Genomic DNA, 16,810 nt, shown 5'->3' with positions numbered 1-16,810 from the left:
TGTTCTTTGTCAGAAAGATTGAAGAATATCTATCATCCATCTTTTTTAAATGCATCAAATCAGTACACTCATCACCATTTAAATCATATTATTTGGGGGGAAAAAGCATTTCAAATTAGGCGAAAAGCCACTGGGCTTGCTATTGTTGCACATAAAAAAATCAATATTCATAACTGTACAAAAAATGTAAAAACCTTTGGAAACTCATATGATAGTTCAGCATCACACACCATGAGATGGGTTAAATAGAGAGATTAAAAAATACCCAATTTCTCTCCAAAACGGTACCAATGTTAGTGTTTTGATAAATGAGAATCACTAATATTATCAGATGACCTCACCTAATGCACTGAAAAAGGCTAAGATAGTGAGCTAACACTAATTACAAACTTTAATCCAATGCTATTAAATGTTACAATTTAAACGTAAATGCACATTGTTCTAGAAGGGGGGCATCATCCCTTACATTTTACACGGCTACATTTACTCACATTGTAATGCTGATAATATAATTTGTAAGGAGAATTGTGCATTAAATAGGGAAGTTATATCCAGGAAACTTTTACAAAAGAAACAAACACACACACACACACACAGTTCGCATTACAGGGGGTACTGGGGAGTACTATACCCCCCAATGAAGACCCAGTACCTCCCAAAGGGACAGAAATATCAGTTTTGGGGGGGTCAGATAATTTTTCTGATATTGTGAAAAAATAGAATTAATATTATTTAGATTAATGTCGTGTAATGTAGTGTAGCGAACAAAACACATTAAATGAAAACCGTAGCATTTTAAATTATGAATAATGTCCATGGCCCCCCTACTGAAACCTCATGCCACCCTTTTGCCACCCCAGGTGGTAGTATGGTTCCCTTTCGTAGTCACTCCGAGTTACGTCGGATGACGACGAATGGGGGTTTCGCTTAGAACACCTATCGACCTCGAGTATTACAAAACGAGCCAATGGCGATGAAATGCCATGGGTCTGCGGAATTTGCATAGCGTATCTCCGCCCCACCGCGTGGGTATAAAGGAGGACGCCGGCAACATGCAGGTATGTTTTTGCCTCGGAGCCAAGAATATTTCTTCACTCCACAATCATCTCTGACTTCGCTCTACGAGACGAGCTTCTCTCTCCGGTGTTGGTGTGACGGCGATCTGCAGCGAGCTCACAGTGCCTGCTGATCTGTGCAGTGATCTGCCAGTGTGTGTGTGTCTCCCTGTGCTCTTCAACATCGCGGAGTTTTTTTCTCCTCTCATAAAAGAGCTCGCACGCGGCACGTCTTTACAAAGACGGCTCGCCCGTGCATTTCTGGTTGCAGCGGACTGGTATCGGACTCTGATGGGCACGGGCGCTGTCTAGTGTGTTTGGGCTTTGATCATGCTTGAACAGCGCTCGTGGATGACTCATGTTCTCTCTGGGAACGTGATCATCGCGTCATATATAGGTCGAGACTCGGTGAACTCTCAAGAGTGAGAGTCCCCTCATCCACTACCCGATCTTCGGCTGGTGGCCAGGGTGACCTGAGGGTGTTGGTCTGGAACAAGGCGCCGACTCTTTAAAAAGAAAAGTCCACGCCCCAGCCCCCCCCTCTTTAATGACGATGCCCTCTAGCGAACTGATGATTCCACGAGTCTACCCTTGGGTGGCCCGTGTGTTTTCATTTGAAGCTACAGAGGATGATGCTATGTCTGTAGCAGCATCACTAGGTGGGCTTCATTCTTCTGGAAATGACGACTCGTCACAGCTGCCACCCTCTGGCGTGCATTCGGCTGTGCCTGAATCTGATCTGGAGATGACGGCCATGCTTTCCCGGGACGATTGGTTTTGGGTGAGGCCGCCGAATCGTCCACGGCAAACCCCAATATCTTTCCTCCCGGACGTGCATGATAAGATCACGGGTTCCCTCGTTGGTCTCATCCGCCTTTCCTCCCCTCAGGGGCCGCTGCCCATGGGTAAACTGGGGTTCCGCCGGTTGAACGCTCTGTTGCCATGCTACTATGTCCTCAGAGTGCTCCCCGGCGCTATCCTAAGCACTCGTCCAAAGCCTGTAGTTCTTTTCGTCTACACTAATCTGTGGCGAAATCCTATAGTGCCACAGGACAGGCAGCTGCCTCACTGCATCCCATGACCGTTCTGCTGATCTACCTGACCCAGATGCTCATGGACATGCAGGAGGGCGGGACTGACCCGAGGCTCTTCAGTGAGCTGCTCGCCGCCACTGACCTTGCTCTCCGAGCAACGAAAGTGGCCGTACGCTCTTGGAGTCAGGTGATGTTCACCAGTCTGGGGCTGACCGGTCTGATGTGCACGATGTCGGGCGGACCCGTCTGCTCGACACCCCCATCTCCCAGGTCGGCCTCTTCGGCGGTGCGGTTGAGTGCCTCTGCCCAACAGTTCTCAACCGCCCGTGAGCAGATTGAGGTTATTCTGCCCGACGGCCCCGCCGTCCGCTCAGACCCCTCAGTCTGCCCACCGCCGAAGGCTCCCTCCCACGGTTCCAACCCCGCCCGTTTCCGGGCCTGGCTCTGGAAGACCGTAGGGGGGATGCCACAGCCCTCTCCAGCCCCGCCACCCGCTAAACGCTGGTTAAGCGGCACTTTTGAGATGGGCTGCTCAGAGATGAAAACCAGGCGCCTCAAAGAATAATGACTTTCGTCCCATAGCTCTAACCTCGATTGTAATGAAATGTTTTGAAAAATTTGTTGCGTCTATTATCATGAAGGATGTTGAGTCAAAGTTAGATGTGTACCAGTTGGCCTATAAGCAAGAACGTAGCACTGATGACGCAATCCTTTGCATCTCGCACTTTTTCTAAGCACCTTGAAAACATAGAAGCTTATGCTAGTATGCTATTTTAGTTCAGCTTTTAATACAGTGCAAACTCATGTGCTTTTAGAGAAGCTTAAAAACATGAATGTTAATACTATCTTAATTAAATGGTTTTATTCTTCTTTTTTAACTGACAGGGCACAGCAAGTGAAGGTCAATGGGACGCTATCGGAGATCAAATACTGTAACACAGGAGCTCCTAAGGGTTGTGTTGTATCACCATTACTTTTCACATTGTACACCAATGACTGTAGGAATGTACACTCTATAATGAACTATATAAAATGAAATTTCCTGATGATACCGCTATCCTGAACCTTCTGCACAAGGATACGGACTCCTCTGTGTACCAAGACGAAATAGACACATTTGTTAAATGGTGTGACACCAACCATCTAATTTTAAACATCCAAAAAACAAAGGAGATGGTCTTCGACCTGAGGCAAGTTACAGACCACGAGCCAGTGGTCATTAAAAACCAGGAAGTAACTCAGGTGTCCTCATACAAATATTTAGGGGTCCACATCGACAGTCTTCTTAGCTGGAATACACATGTTAACAACCTGTGTAACAAATTGCAGCAGAGGCTTTATTTTTTAAGGCGTCTAAGGTTGTATGGTGTGAGCAGTCCGATCATGATGATCTTCTACCATGCAATCTTAAAGAGTGTCATCAGATATGGAATTACTGCATGGTTTGGCAACTTAACAGTTAAGCTGAAAAACAAGCTTGCCAACATGCACAAAACAGCCATGAACATTATAGGGAGGAGAGACTATGAGCCTTTACAGAGCCTGTATGATCAGGCAGTTATGAAACAGGCTATGAAAATTAAATCAGACCCTCAACATCCCCTCTTTCCTGAATACGAAACCCTGCCATCAGGAAGAAGACTCCATGTACCAAAATGTAAAGCTAATTGCCTAAAATTATCATTTGTGCCAGCCTCCATTAAGCTGCTGAACAATGTGAAATAGAGCTCTGTGCAATAAATATGTGAGCACTTCAGCACTTTACTTGTGATCCCGGTGCAATAGGGCAACGTGCAATAAACATACTAGCACCTTAGCATATGCACTTTACACAAACTTTAGTGCAATGGAGCAATGTGCAACAACCAAACTAGCACTTTAGCACTTGCTCTTTAATCCATGGAACAGTGCTGTCAACAATGTCCTTTTTCTTCTGTCTTTTCATTTCTTCTTGTGAAGTACAACATGTCGATGCTTCTCAGGTTCTTGTTGATGTGTTTTGTGACGTTTTTTATGAAGCAACTCTGCACTGTGCCCAAGCAGAATTTCCCCTTGGGGACAATAAAGTTAACCTAACCTAACCTAACCTAAGCTACTTACCCTCTTAATTCCTATGGAAGCAGTAAGGGTGTACGAAGGGTCTCAATCAGATCCCTAGGCCATCGTGAATCATTGTGCACGTGACTTTGGGCACTGATAAGGACATTAAGAACCCTGGCTCACTACACATTGGGACACTTGGACACTACTTCCGGCGACATGACAATGTCCTCATTGTACAACATCGTGCAGCATTTCAGCCTTAAATAAATGATAAATGTTAGCCAGATTATGTTCATTACCTGTCTAGCAATGTATGTTCATGCTGAAGTATAATTTGTATTTTAAAAATACATTGTGAGTCAATGTGTAGTGAGTCGGCTAACATGATTTATGTTTCCAGCTTCAGAACTTCCATTAAGGGAACAGTGAGCATCGATGCACCCTGGTTTACATTGTGTATTGTGGGTCTTTTTAGGGAGCAAATATTTCAGCGCACTGGCAGGATTTTGCAATCGAGACAACACTTAAAATGGTCGAGTCCCTGATCAGTGCCCTGACTACTTAACTATAGGGAGCTGATTGAGATTGCACCCTTAGTTTTTCAAAGGTGGCTTCTCCATTTTGTTTATTTTGTTAAATAAATAATGACACGGTGTAATATGTCATGTGGTGTTGTTCGTCTGAGGTTGTATTTACCTAATCTTAAGACCTGCTAAGGACCAAATAATTTTTATTAGGTTCTGATACGTGCATTTTCATATGTGGCACCATTATAAAAAATGGAATGACCTGTTGTAAATCTTTAAAAGTAATTCTGCTGTCTTTACTGTTGACTTTAATATACATTAAGGGTCAAGAAATAAATATTAAATCTAAACATAGAGCTAGCCATTTACTGTAGCTATTCTGCATTTTGGACAGTCTCATTCAACATTTAATATTACTTGCAATAATTTACCATGCTAATACTTTAAGCTAAAATACTATAGTACTATACTAAAGTATTTTGATGTATTTTATGACAGTGGTGTCTAATTCCAAGTGTAGGACCAATAAGGTTAATTCAGGATAATTGAGAATCCTCCACCCCCCACCCCCAATCTGATAAAAATTGCAGTTTTAGTTAAAATGTACATTATCACTGATCAAATGTTTATGCAATCCTAAATTAATCATATCTAAGATAATATTGTTAATGTCCTTTGAATTGACCTCTCTGAAGGCTTGTGCAATCACTGAAAAGATTGATAAAGTATTGTAAGATTAATTATGTTGCTTAAGCAACAGTATCCCTTTGTGTTAAGATAATAACTGCCCCTTAAAACATGTTTTTATAACAAGTCTGTTGTATTTTATCTTGTTTGTTGAAGATATCCAAGCCTATGACTCTGTGACCCTCGTTTTCAACTTGAAAAGCAAATAGAACCATGGAGATCCAGGATAGGATGAAGAATAATAAGGCATTGGTCCAGTGTGTCCATCAGCATTTCATATGGCTACATTGTTGATGCACAGATGCTGAGATGCTGTTAAAACACACACATGCTGGAAACCTCTCACCTTTGATTAGAAGAAAACACAACAAAATACTTTCAACACTCAAAAATCAATCAATAAAATATCCTGGGTTTTTGTGTTCAAATGTTAATATTGACCCCTAAAGTCCACTTACATTTGATATGACGAGGAACACCAAACATATGAGTTATGATTATGAAAAAGGCCCCAGTCTGTGTAGATAAGGTTTGTAAAACTTTAATGAACTGAGTGTAATGCAAAGGAACAGTAAGATATCCAATGGTTCAGAATCTTGTTCTGTACATAAAAGATTTATCAGTTTATAAGGCATTGATTGACATTTGGCAAACTATGTGTTAACATTTACCATTAGCATGGGCAACTGAAACAGATTTATCCCCAAACGTTCTTCTGACAGAAGGACACGGCCTGTAAGAGTTATACAAATGTGTTTAAAACAAAAGTTTAACTTGCAGAATATGAAATAAAGAAAAGTAGAAAGCTAGATCATGCAGATTTATTCGTATATAAACAGCTTTTCATTGCACTTACCCCACAGTCAACAGCGGTCTGGAGGTCTCTGCAGATGTAGTCCAATCCAAGAGTACAGGGGTCGGCAGCAATCGCAGGCTCCTTCTCACCAGAAACACACAAATTTGCCCTCTAAAAGGTCCAGAAAACAGACAAATACTCATTTAAACATGTCAAACTATTTATTAAGCTCATTTAAAAAACAACAACATATTTTAGAAAGTCAACTGACATAATGTTGCGTTTTATTGAAGGTGCATTTAGTAGGCTAGTTTGGTGCCAATTTAAAAAAGAATTAAGGCATCATTATTATAGTGTTTTTGTGAAGTGTCTACATTTTTATGAGATGAAGAATTTTAATAGTTATACACTCATAATAGTTTTCTATAAAAGTGTTTTAATTATACATGGTGCGAGTCTCTTAAAAGTGTAGCCTACTTCGGCATTGACGTGACCCGCGATGTTTCAGTAATCCCTATCATTTGCTGCCTCCTAGATTTGCTAGTAGCATAGTGTTGTTTGGTGATGAGAAGAGCGAAAATTTTACAATAAAAATACTTATTATAGTGCTTTATCTGCAGAGACATCTGTACGATGCAAGATTTGAAACTACGGAGTTGTGATGCCCAATTTTGTTGAACAGATAAGAAAATTAGGCTAATTATTTTGCAGACTGCTCTCTAAAACAAAATAGTCATTTAAATAAAACTGAAAAGACGATCATGCCGATCCACTTAGTGCGGGATCGTTTCGTCACGTCGCAATGCATTGTGGGAATCACGGTACGGAAGTAGATGTACTGAGTAGTAGGCAGTAGGTAATTACGTTGGTCATTAGATAATATTAGGTTTAATTTAGGTTATTTTTAGGAAAATGGTTCAGTATTGCTATATTGCAAACTGCTGTAATCGGTCTTACGATCGACAGGGCAAACGCCTCATAAATCAAATAAGTTTTCACCATTTTCCTACTTGGAAAAAAACACAAGGAGACTTGGTGTCTGGAATTACAAAGAGGCATCGGATGGCTTGGGTCGCCGCTGTACGGAGAAAAACCATCACCTTCGACAATATTTCCAAATAATTGCTTGTTTGCTCACGACACTTTCACAAAGTAAAAAAATCAAAATAGGAGGTGAGGCGTCTTGTTTTGGTGAACGGTGGGTTGTGTGTGAGGTGAATGTTCGTCAATATTACCGGACAACAACAGCAAAGTAGCATCTAACACCATTGTGTTAGCATTTCGGTACTTTTTTTACATTTGCGATGCTAATGCTAGCTAAGCGACTAATGAATGCTTCTTTAATGCAACAGAGTTGGAAATCCCTCGGCTGGAAGGCTATGGTAGGACATTAATAAGACAAAAAGGTCATAATTTTGTAAACAAATAAACTTTAAGTGTTCCGTTTGGGTTTTGCCACAATGTTTATCACAGGGCTCTCAAGTGTCACGCATTGAGCGTGACAGTCACTCATTTCGATCTTTTGTCATCCATCCCGCCTCACTCACCCACCTAGCAATCTCATAGCACCATGCTAAACACCACTCTGAAAACCTTAGCAACTGCCTAGCAACACCCTGGCTTCATGTTCAGATAATTAAAGTCACCATGAAATAAAAATTACAATCCATATTATTTTTTCACAGAATATTGCAGCGTTTATTATAAATTATTTATCCGTACACACCATTATTTTATTTCTAAATTATGTGCCCTTGTAATCTGTTATAAAATATCCTGCAACAACTTCTATTCTCTGATGATGAGTTTACTGGCTCTAGGGTGGGGCAACCTGTCACTCACATGAGATCCACCAATAGCAAACCACAACCATCCAATCAAGTCCCGCCCCACATTTTTTCTTGTTTACATTTACATTTATTCATTTAGCTGACGCTTTTATCCAAAGCGACTTACAATTGCTATATATTTCAGAGGTCGCATGCCTCTGGAGCAACTAGGGGTTAAGTGTCTTGCTCAGGGACACATTGGTGTCTCACAGTGGATTTGAACCCGGGTCTCTCACACCAAAGGCATGTGTCTTATTCATTGCGCCATCACCACCCCCTCGAGAAGGCGCTTTACTATACGTCACTATAGACCAGGAAATACTGTCGCAACAGTTTCATGTTTCATGCCAACATTAAAGGTGTGGTCACAATTACCGTGGTTTTGTATATATTTACCAGTGAAATTCTGTCATTTGAATACGAATCCTTGCGATCGGGAATTTCACGTGAGGGCGAAAGATTTCTCCACACAGATTTCACATCAGATTCAAGATGGTCAAGCAAGTTCACCCACAGAAAGAATCCATTGACCAACATGAAGCCTGAAAACCTGCCTGGCCTGACCGTGACTTCAGTGTGAGCTGTGCTTCATACATTACTACACTATTGACAATGGACAATAGACCTTTTTGCTCCCTTAAAATTGTACCATTTCTTTTTTCAGAAAGTAAAAAAATCTAGTAATTACCTTACAAATATCCAGCGGCCCCTGTGGTTTGCTCAGGAGCACACGTAGCTGGTTCCCATGATGCTGCATGTACGCATCACACTAGACGAGATATAAAAATGATTATACATTTTTAAATATTACAAATTCAGGGCACTCAAAAGTCAGTAATTCAAATCAGCTTTATGTCTAACCTTCGGCATGGCACCGGGGTGCAGCTGGCAGACGGTGTCCAGGAATGAAGCAGCCTGGTGCTCGGTGGCATTGGAGCCCAGGCGCATTCGAGTCAGAACCACCAACGTGAGACAAGAATCACAATCAGAAAGTGACGGAGGCGCTGTTCAAAAAAAGAGAGAGGGATGAAGAAAGAGAATGGGAGGCAGAGAAATGTATCTAAGCCAGGGGTGTCCAAGTCCAAACTTGTACCTGGAGGGCCACTGTCCTACAGAGTTTAGCTCTAACCAAAATTAAACACGCCTCAACCTAACCAAGGTCTTCAGACTCACTAGAAACTTCCTGTTTGATCTGGTTGGAGCAAAACTGTGCAGGACGCTGGAACAGGATTGGACTCCCCTGGTCTATAATTAACATTTTTGTGAATTATTCCTTTATTGAAATTCAAAAGTGTTAAAGTCAAAAATCAGTACAAGCCAATGTCTTAACTCTAACCGTTGATGGGACGCTCCCGTATTTCACAAAGACGAAGGAGAGTGCATATGAAGTTAGGAGAAGTGTTGTTCAGTAGCATGTCAACCAAGAGTTGGACGTATTTTTCTACCAACTTGTTGCACTGTGGCTGAATCAGGGGAGGAAACTCGCTGCACAAACTTTCAAGCAGGATAGTTATGATGCTCTGTAGAGTGGGGGGAAAACACTGGGGTTCAGGGTTTTTGCTTGATGTGACCTTTCTTTTCCATCGTGAAAAAAATATATTACAGCTGCATTTTTTACTCATCTACATGGTGTTCCAAATTATTAAACAAGTGACATACAAGTAGGAGTTCAGTACAATAAACACTCAGATTGTAGTTTTTCAAAGAAAGTGTTTGTTTGTTTGTTTGTTTGTTTTATTTCTCCATATCTTTTTAGATAACTGGTATCAATCTCAGACAGGTTTGTTAAATCGTTTGCCAGGTCTAGGTAAATGGAAACCCTTAAAGAGGTTGACCCACATTATTAAGCAAGTCACAGTTTTCATTTAATATGGGAAGGAAGAAAGATCTTTGCCAGACAGCAACATAGTGTCGGCCCAGATCTGGCCCGCATCTGGAATCCACATGTACCAGATGTGGCCCGGATTCGGGTGGACACTATGTTTCTGTCTGGGTTCTGAAGATGAAAAGCATGAAATGGCGCAATATTATGCAAAAGTCATAAAAAACAACTAATATTGTGTTAAAATTGAATGGAGATTATCGAACTATCCTAAGATTTGTGAGAGAACACGAGCACAAGAGAACTCTTAAAACGCTCAGATAAACGCTTAAGGAAAAAAAGAACTTCTCAATGCAGGCTGGCAGTTGTGCATAAAGTTGCATTTCATTGTGTTGCATTTCAAGCTTACAAAGAGAAACGTTTGATAGTGAGATTGATACCAGTTATCTAAAAAGATATGGAGAAATAAAACAAACAAACAATTTCTTTTAAAAAACTAAAATCTGAATGTTTATTGTACTGAAAAATCCCACTGATATGTCACTTGCATAATAATTTGGAACACAGTGTATTTTGAGTCATTTGATCAGACAAAACATAAGATTTTGAAGTTGATTAGGACCAACAATGTAGCATATGCTACATTTTAGAAAATTTATTAACACTTCCACTTACTAGGTAAAATAAATCCCCGGTGAAAAAGAAGTATACTTTAGCATACTTTTAAAAAGAGTAATTATTGCTGAGATAATATGCTATAAAGTATACACTTAAATGCAAACGGAATGTAATGTTTTCGAACACTTAAATGCATGTTAATGGCAATTAAAGGAAATGTATTATAGTTTAAACTTATATTAAATGCAGTTATCTGAACTTTAAAGTGCTTTTTTTTGTTGTCTTAAGTACATCTTTATGTGTAATTTCAGAATTACTTCTGTCGTCTTTAAAATATGGTTAAAGTATTGCTGAATGTGCTCACAAGCATTTATGGTGAAATAAAATATACTTTTAATGTAATTAACATCCCAGACAGCGACATAGTGTCGGTCCAGATCCAGATCGGTCATGGATTCCTCACGTACCAGATGTGTGCCGGATCTGGACCGACATTATGTCTGTGATTTATGTCATTACAGTATTTAAATATATTTGTAATAACAAGTTGCAATTTAGTACATTTGAAATATATCAACTATAAATGTAATTCGAATAACACACTACAGTTAAAATTATAACCAAGTAGGCTGTGTTCTTTGTGCTTAATAAGTGTAGTTCTTTAAAGCATGACAAAGTATAATTAAAACATAATGTTTTAAAATGTACTCTAAAGTACAACTAAAGTGTACTCTCTTAAAATACACCTGGCTTTTTATTTGATTAAGATTATATTGAAAATTAGGCCTATATATATAAAAAAGAAAGATTTGAACTACATGTTCACATTCAACAATTAAGCGCATCAAGAGTGTAAACGGCACACTAGTCAGTAGGAAATATGCCATTATTCTGAATCTGAACTCTATGTGTAATGTGATTGTGAATTTCACCTGAGTCCTCTCTCTGGGAAACAGATACCCAAGTGTGCTCACAACGTATGTGCAAATAGAGCACTGAATGGATCCCTCCATCTGTGTTAGAGAGCAGAGGAACTTAAGTCAGCTGAAGAACATGAAAAAAAAAAACCCTTCGTATTAATGTTACCTTCATAGTTGCCATTGGCACAGTTTTTGCCATGTGATTAAGCAACAGATCTTTCATTTTCCCACTGTCACTGCCTCCACACAGTCCAAGAAAAGTACAGATGTCACTTGGATTCTGCAGAGAGAGATTGAAAGACTTATAATTTTGACTGTTGCATCTTTTTGTTATGTAAGTTTTCAAATTTGCATTCATTTTTACCACGGAATATATGCAAAATACAATATCCTATCGGTCAAACGCATAGTCTAATCTAATTATAAAGCTGTGAGCTACTCACCATTATGCTGCTTATGAACGTGATGGCCAGAGGAACCATCTTTTCCACCTCAGTGTGGCAGATTTTAGTGACTTGGGGAGGCAACTTATCACACACTTGCTCAAGAGTGGCAGTTAATTTGGCCTAAAAATTAAGACAAATGATTGCATTTACAGTTACGCAAGAAAAGAGAATCCCACATACACAAACATTATTTTGGACAAAGGATATTCTTTACACTACCTCTCCTTGTTACCTCTCCTAAAAACTACTTTTTTCTCTCTCTTTTTTTGTCCTGAAATGTTATATCTGCCTATTATGATCAAATAATAATCTTTAAATTAATCCAATTTTTAATGATTTTATTTACCTTTAAATTCTTGAATTCTATTATTTTAATTGAAAATAAGCATCTTTATACATTATTTCACACATACGCACGCACGCACGCACGCACACGCACACGCACACACGCACACGCACACGCACACACACACACACACACACACACACACACACACACACACACACACACACACACACACACACACACACACACACACACACACCAAAAAAAAGGAGACCAGAAAAAAGACCTAGTTCCAGTCCAATTTCACTGAGGGTCTCTGCTGACCTCTAGTGGAAAAAAAAAATACATTAATCTGCATTTTATGATTATTGCCACAAGAGAGGCTTATAGTTTCTCTATGGAGATTCTATATAGAGCAAATAAACTGGAAATGGGAACAAAACTTAATATAAATTCAAAACATAAATACATTTTCTTATCCATTTCTATGTCTGAGTGGTGTACGTGTTCTGCAATGGCGATATTCTCATCCCTTCATTTGTGCGTGTGTAGCCTATGTTCTGGATTGTGTCAGATTTTTTTTTTTTACAAATACCCCCCATTTTCCCATTTTCCATTCATTCCTTATGGGGGTCAAATTGACCCACAAGTGAAGGATTGGTTTCTATTTTTATTACAACTAAAAAAACGTCTTGAATCCAGAAAAGTTTTGCATGTGTATTCCCATTTCAAGTGTAAAAGTTTGAAGCAATCGCTTAGACCACTCAGATGAACACCTGGTTTTTAAAAATGTAAAAAAAACTAATTTCAGGTCAAAATGACCCAAGGAGAGGAGTAGGGTTAAATGTACGAATGCGATTGCATTAGATACATCAAACCAAGTGGCATTTATTTTAAAGACAGTACATGACACCAAAACCATAAAAAAAAAATATTTGGACACATTCTAGTAGTTGAACATTAGCGGATCATGTTTATAGTTAAAGTGATGTACTGCACCTGTATAAGCAGTTGTTTGAAAGTCATTCCTACATTGGTTAGACCTCAGAAAAGCTTTTGCAGCGTTTGTTTACAGATATTTGGTTTGATACTTTTCAGTCTAATTTAATGCCTGTGGTGTATTAAAGGAATATTCCAGGTTCAGTACAACTCAAAATCAATCAACAGCATTTGCGATATGTTGTTTACAACATTTTTTTTTCCAATTGGCCCTCCTTTTCTTGAAAAAAAAAAGCAAATATGTTGGTTACAGTAAGGTACGTACAATGGACGTGAAAGGGGCAAATTCATAAACTTTGAAAATTACGTACCTTTTTAAAAGTAAATCCACAAATGATCATGAATTTCAACATGATTTTAGAGTGAAGAAAAATCCAGCACACTTTCACGGCAATTATGACTATTTTTACAATTTGGCGAAATGGCAGCGAATTTTGATGTTTTTTTTAATTATTTTTAATTTTTGTACGATCTGTTTATGGCACACTGATGGTTAGGTTTAGGGTAAAAAAACGAACAAAAAAACAACAACTTGTCAACATAAAAAAAAATCATGAGATCAAGTAAAAAAATGTTTTGCTTATAAGCATTTTTCTGTGTAAAGATATATATCATTTTACAACTTCAAGCTATAACACAACAACCATAAAGACAATGAGAACAACTTTATAGTTTAAGAAAAACAATTTAACAGAATAATTAATGGAAGGCTTTTATAAAATTGTAAGTGTCACTTTTCTGCTGTAAAACACTCCAAAATATTGGACGTATACATTTACTTTAATTAGAAGTGTCTCACCGTGAACCACCATTTTTTACAAAAGAAAACAAGGGGATAAATAAAAATGTTTTGTGATAATCTACTATATTTAACAAGTGTGCTCCATTGAGCTTAAAACAGAATATTCCTATAAGTGAAATAAGAGGACAAATATAATGTCATTATATATTGTATGTAAGGCTCATTGTAAAGCGGATGTGTTAGTACAGATATAATACAGGGTCTTTGAAGGACCATATTTGACCGATAAGTGGATAGGAGAGAAACACCAAATTCACCAGATTTGTGAGTGAGAAGTTCAAAAAGTGACACCATGAAAAGAACCGAAGCAATTCACTTCTGCTTTTCAATACAACTTCCTTATTTATTTGAAATACTATTGAAAACATGCTGAAAATCATGCAAATTTGAGATAAATTTAGCTGCAGTCATGTTAAGACTTTCAACAAAAGCTTTGACATTGATTGTAAATTCATGATTTTCAGTTTTAAACAGCAGCACTCTCACCTCAATCTGTTTCTCCTAGATAAAAGTAAAACACTGTATCTCAGACATCAGCCATGCAAGAGACCATGAATATTTTTTATTCACTATTGTGTGTGTGTGTGTGTGTGTGTGTGTGCGCGCGCGTGTGCGTGCGCATGTGTGAGTGCATGTGCACGTGTGAGCGTGCATGTCTGTGTGTTCACCTGGTAAACCCTACGTTGTGAGGCCGAAATGTCCCCACAAGGACAGTAATACCAGTAATTTTGTATCTTGTGAGGGAATTTTTTGTCCATTTGGGGAAAACAACTTATAAATCATACCAAGTGATGTTTTTTGAAAATGTAAAAATGCTGAAAGTTTTCTGTGATTGGTAGAGTTAAGGCATAGAATATACAGTTTGTAGTATAAATATCATTATGTTAATGGCATGTCCCCATTAAGCATGAAAACCCAATGTGTGTGTGTGTGTGTGTGTGTGTGTGTGTGTGTGTGTGTGTGTGTGTGTGTGTGTGTGTGTGTGTGTGTGTGTGTGTGTGTGTGTGTGTGTGTGTGTGTGTGTGAGTGTGTGAGTGGGTGTGTGTGTGTGTGTGTCTGATCATACCTGAAAGTCTTGATTGGAAACTAGGTCCTTCAGGAGCTCAAAAATCTGAGTGCAGTCCTGACACATGTCCCCCATCTACAGAATATAAGATATTAGAGAATATTCAAATATTCAAATTTGTATATCTTATCAAATGTTTAATCTTAACGGTGGAGAAATACAGAGAAGTGAGAACTCTTAAAAGTTTGTGGTTTGTGTATTTCAGGTGCTGTGTGAAAGAGTTTGAGGATATGAAAATGACAACTTCTATTTTCTCTAATCAGTCAATTACGTCTTAGAAAAAAACAATTGATGTATGAAATTTTATAAACTAATCACAATAATGCTGGATTTGCAATATGTGTTAATGACATTTTAGCATTTTAAATTACTCTGCCTTATATTGGTTTTGTTTCTTTAAAACAAAACAAAAAATACTTCCTGTCTAAGGAAATAATATCAGTCCAACCAGCGTTTGAAAAGCAGACTGACAGGGTTGAGTCACCTTTTGTTTAAGAAGTCAGTACCTATGTAACAAAAAAGCAAGCATTTAGGATTCCTAAAACTCACCATAGTGTCATCCGCACCCATCGGGACTTTATTCATGCCTGTTGCATTAACAGATCTTGTTTTGACTGTTAAAAACAAAATCACTTCTTCATGAACCTTCACTGAACTGATGAAAATGAATTGCATGCATTTGGAAAATAAATAACAGTATTAGAATATCACTATGAAATTTTTATAGATTTAAAATTCAAATTAATTAAGTTTTGTGTATAGAGATTTGGAGAAAAAAAACTTTATTTTTTTCCCTATTTGATTGAAATCAGGCAAACATTTTTTTATATAACAATAATATCTGATTATATTTCTTGTCACACTATATTATTCCATATTTTTAATTCAGTATCAAACATTACAAAAGCACTACAGATGTATATAGACATTCACACAGAACATATCGATATTACCGTCATCATAGCAGTTCATTTACCTGAACCCAGAAGGGCAGTGAAAAAGAGGAGCTCCAGTTTGAAGGCAGTCATGTCTTCAGTCACTTCGGCTAGAAGAACTAATGTAAAATTCTCAAAGTTGCCCCTGTATATAGCGATGGGAAGGTTCAGCTCAAAGAGGAACTACCCTTTATATGTGACGCCTCAAAAGCACAACCCAGACGTGATAACATAGACCCTTCACTGTGCAAACAAGAAAGCTGTTCTTCGACAAATAATGTTGCGTAATCTCAGTATTTGACAGCCAGGAAAGCCAATATTTGTCATTTTTCTAGACCATTAGTTATTAGTGATTCTTGCTAAGTCAAGCAGCTCATAGTCAGGTTAGAGATTCATTCTAAAAGATGGGTGAAAAAAAATCGAGTAGACTTACACTGATGGAGGGACCTGACTTGTTTCAGATCTATGAGGAAGACAGAGAAGCCACATAGTTTAAGACTAGGAAGACCTACAGAACTGAAGGATGGTTTTATTGTTCTTATTAATATTTTTATATAAAGTTTTTATTTTTTGTATTAAAATTCTATTAATTTCTACCGAACGTTTAGAAATGCTGTAATGTTGACCAGGAAAGATAATCATTTTGTCTTGTTTATGCATATATTCTATAATTTGGGGTCATTCATTTATAACCTTGTCATTGTTTAGTTATCTTTATAGATTGTGTTAATGGACTCCAAACCTGTCATACAGCTAGTGTATGACCAGTTAGTGTAGCTGTTCTTGTGTTGCTGGCATAGCATGTAACCACATTGTTGCACTGCTGTAACAGGCCGCACAATACTCTCAGCTTGGCATCAGTGCAGTTCCTCCAGTTCACAGCTGTACTGAAACTGAGCTGAGCTGGCACACACCCAGAACAATGGTAAGTTTAAGTGAATTTTA

The 16,810-nt window shown here is 38.4% G+C and overlaps 1 protein-coding gene across 2 annotated transcripts; it reads right to left on the bottom strand.

The window, feature by feature from the left end:
• Positions 1–5,871: 5,871 nt before the first annotated feature.
• On the bottom strand, positions 5,872–16,026 carry sftpba (surfactant protein Ba). Of its 2 annotated transcripts, XM_077243076.1 has the most exons (12): positions 15,907–16,026; positions 15,480–15,544; positions 14,931–15,005; positions 11,775–11,897; positions 11,498–11,611; positions 11,344–11,424; positions 9,308–9,491; positions 8,833–8,975; positions 8,660–8,740; positions 6,203–6,313; positions 6,018–6,079; positions 5,872–5,947 (listed from the first exon to the last, which is right to left on the bottom strand). In XM_077243076.1, the coding sequence occupies exons 1-11, from the start codon at positions 15,956–15,958 to the stop codon at positions 6,044–6,046; spliced, it is 1,065 nt and encodes a 354-aa protein (XP_077099191.1). In that variant the 5' UTR covers positions 15,959–16,026; the 3' UTR covers positions 5,872–5,947; positions 6,018–6,043. The 2 variants fall into 2 exon arrangements, with proteins under 2 accessions (XP_077099191.1, XP_077099190.1); XM_077243075.1 differs by having other exon boundaries at positions 5,872–6,079.
• Between the last annotated feature and the right edge of the window lie 784 nt (positions 16,027–16,810).

Source organism: Siphateles boraxobius, unplaced genomic scaffold, assembly GCF_051911475.1.
Source record: "Siphateles boraxobius isolate OS27281-9 unplaced genomic scaffold, OSU_SipBor_1 25, whole genome shotgun sequence".
Classification (NCBI taxonomy): domain Eukaryota; kingdom Metazoa; phylum Chordata; class Actinopteri; order Cypriniformes; family Leuciscidae; genus Siphateles; species Siphateles boraxobius.
The sequence above is the reverse complement of the archived record's forward strand: the minus strand, read 5'-3'. Positions and strand labels throughout refer to the sequence as shown.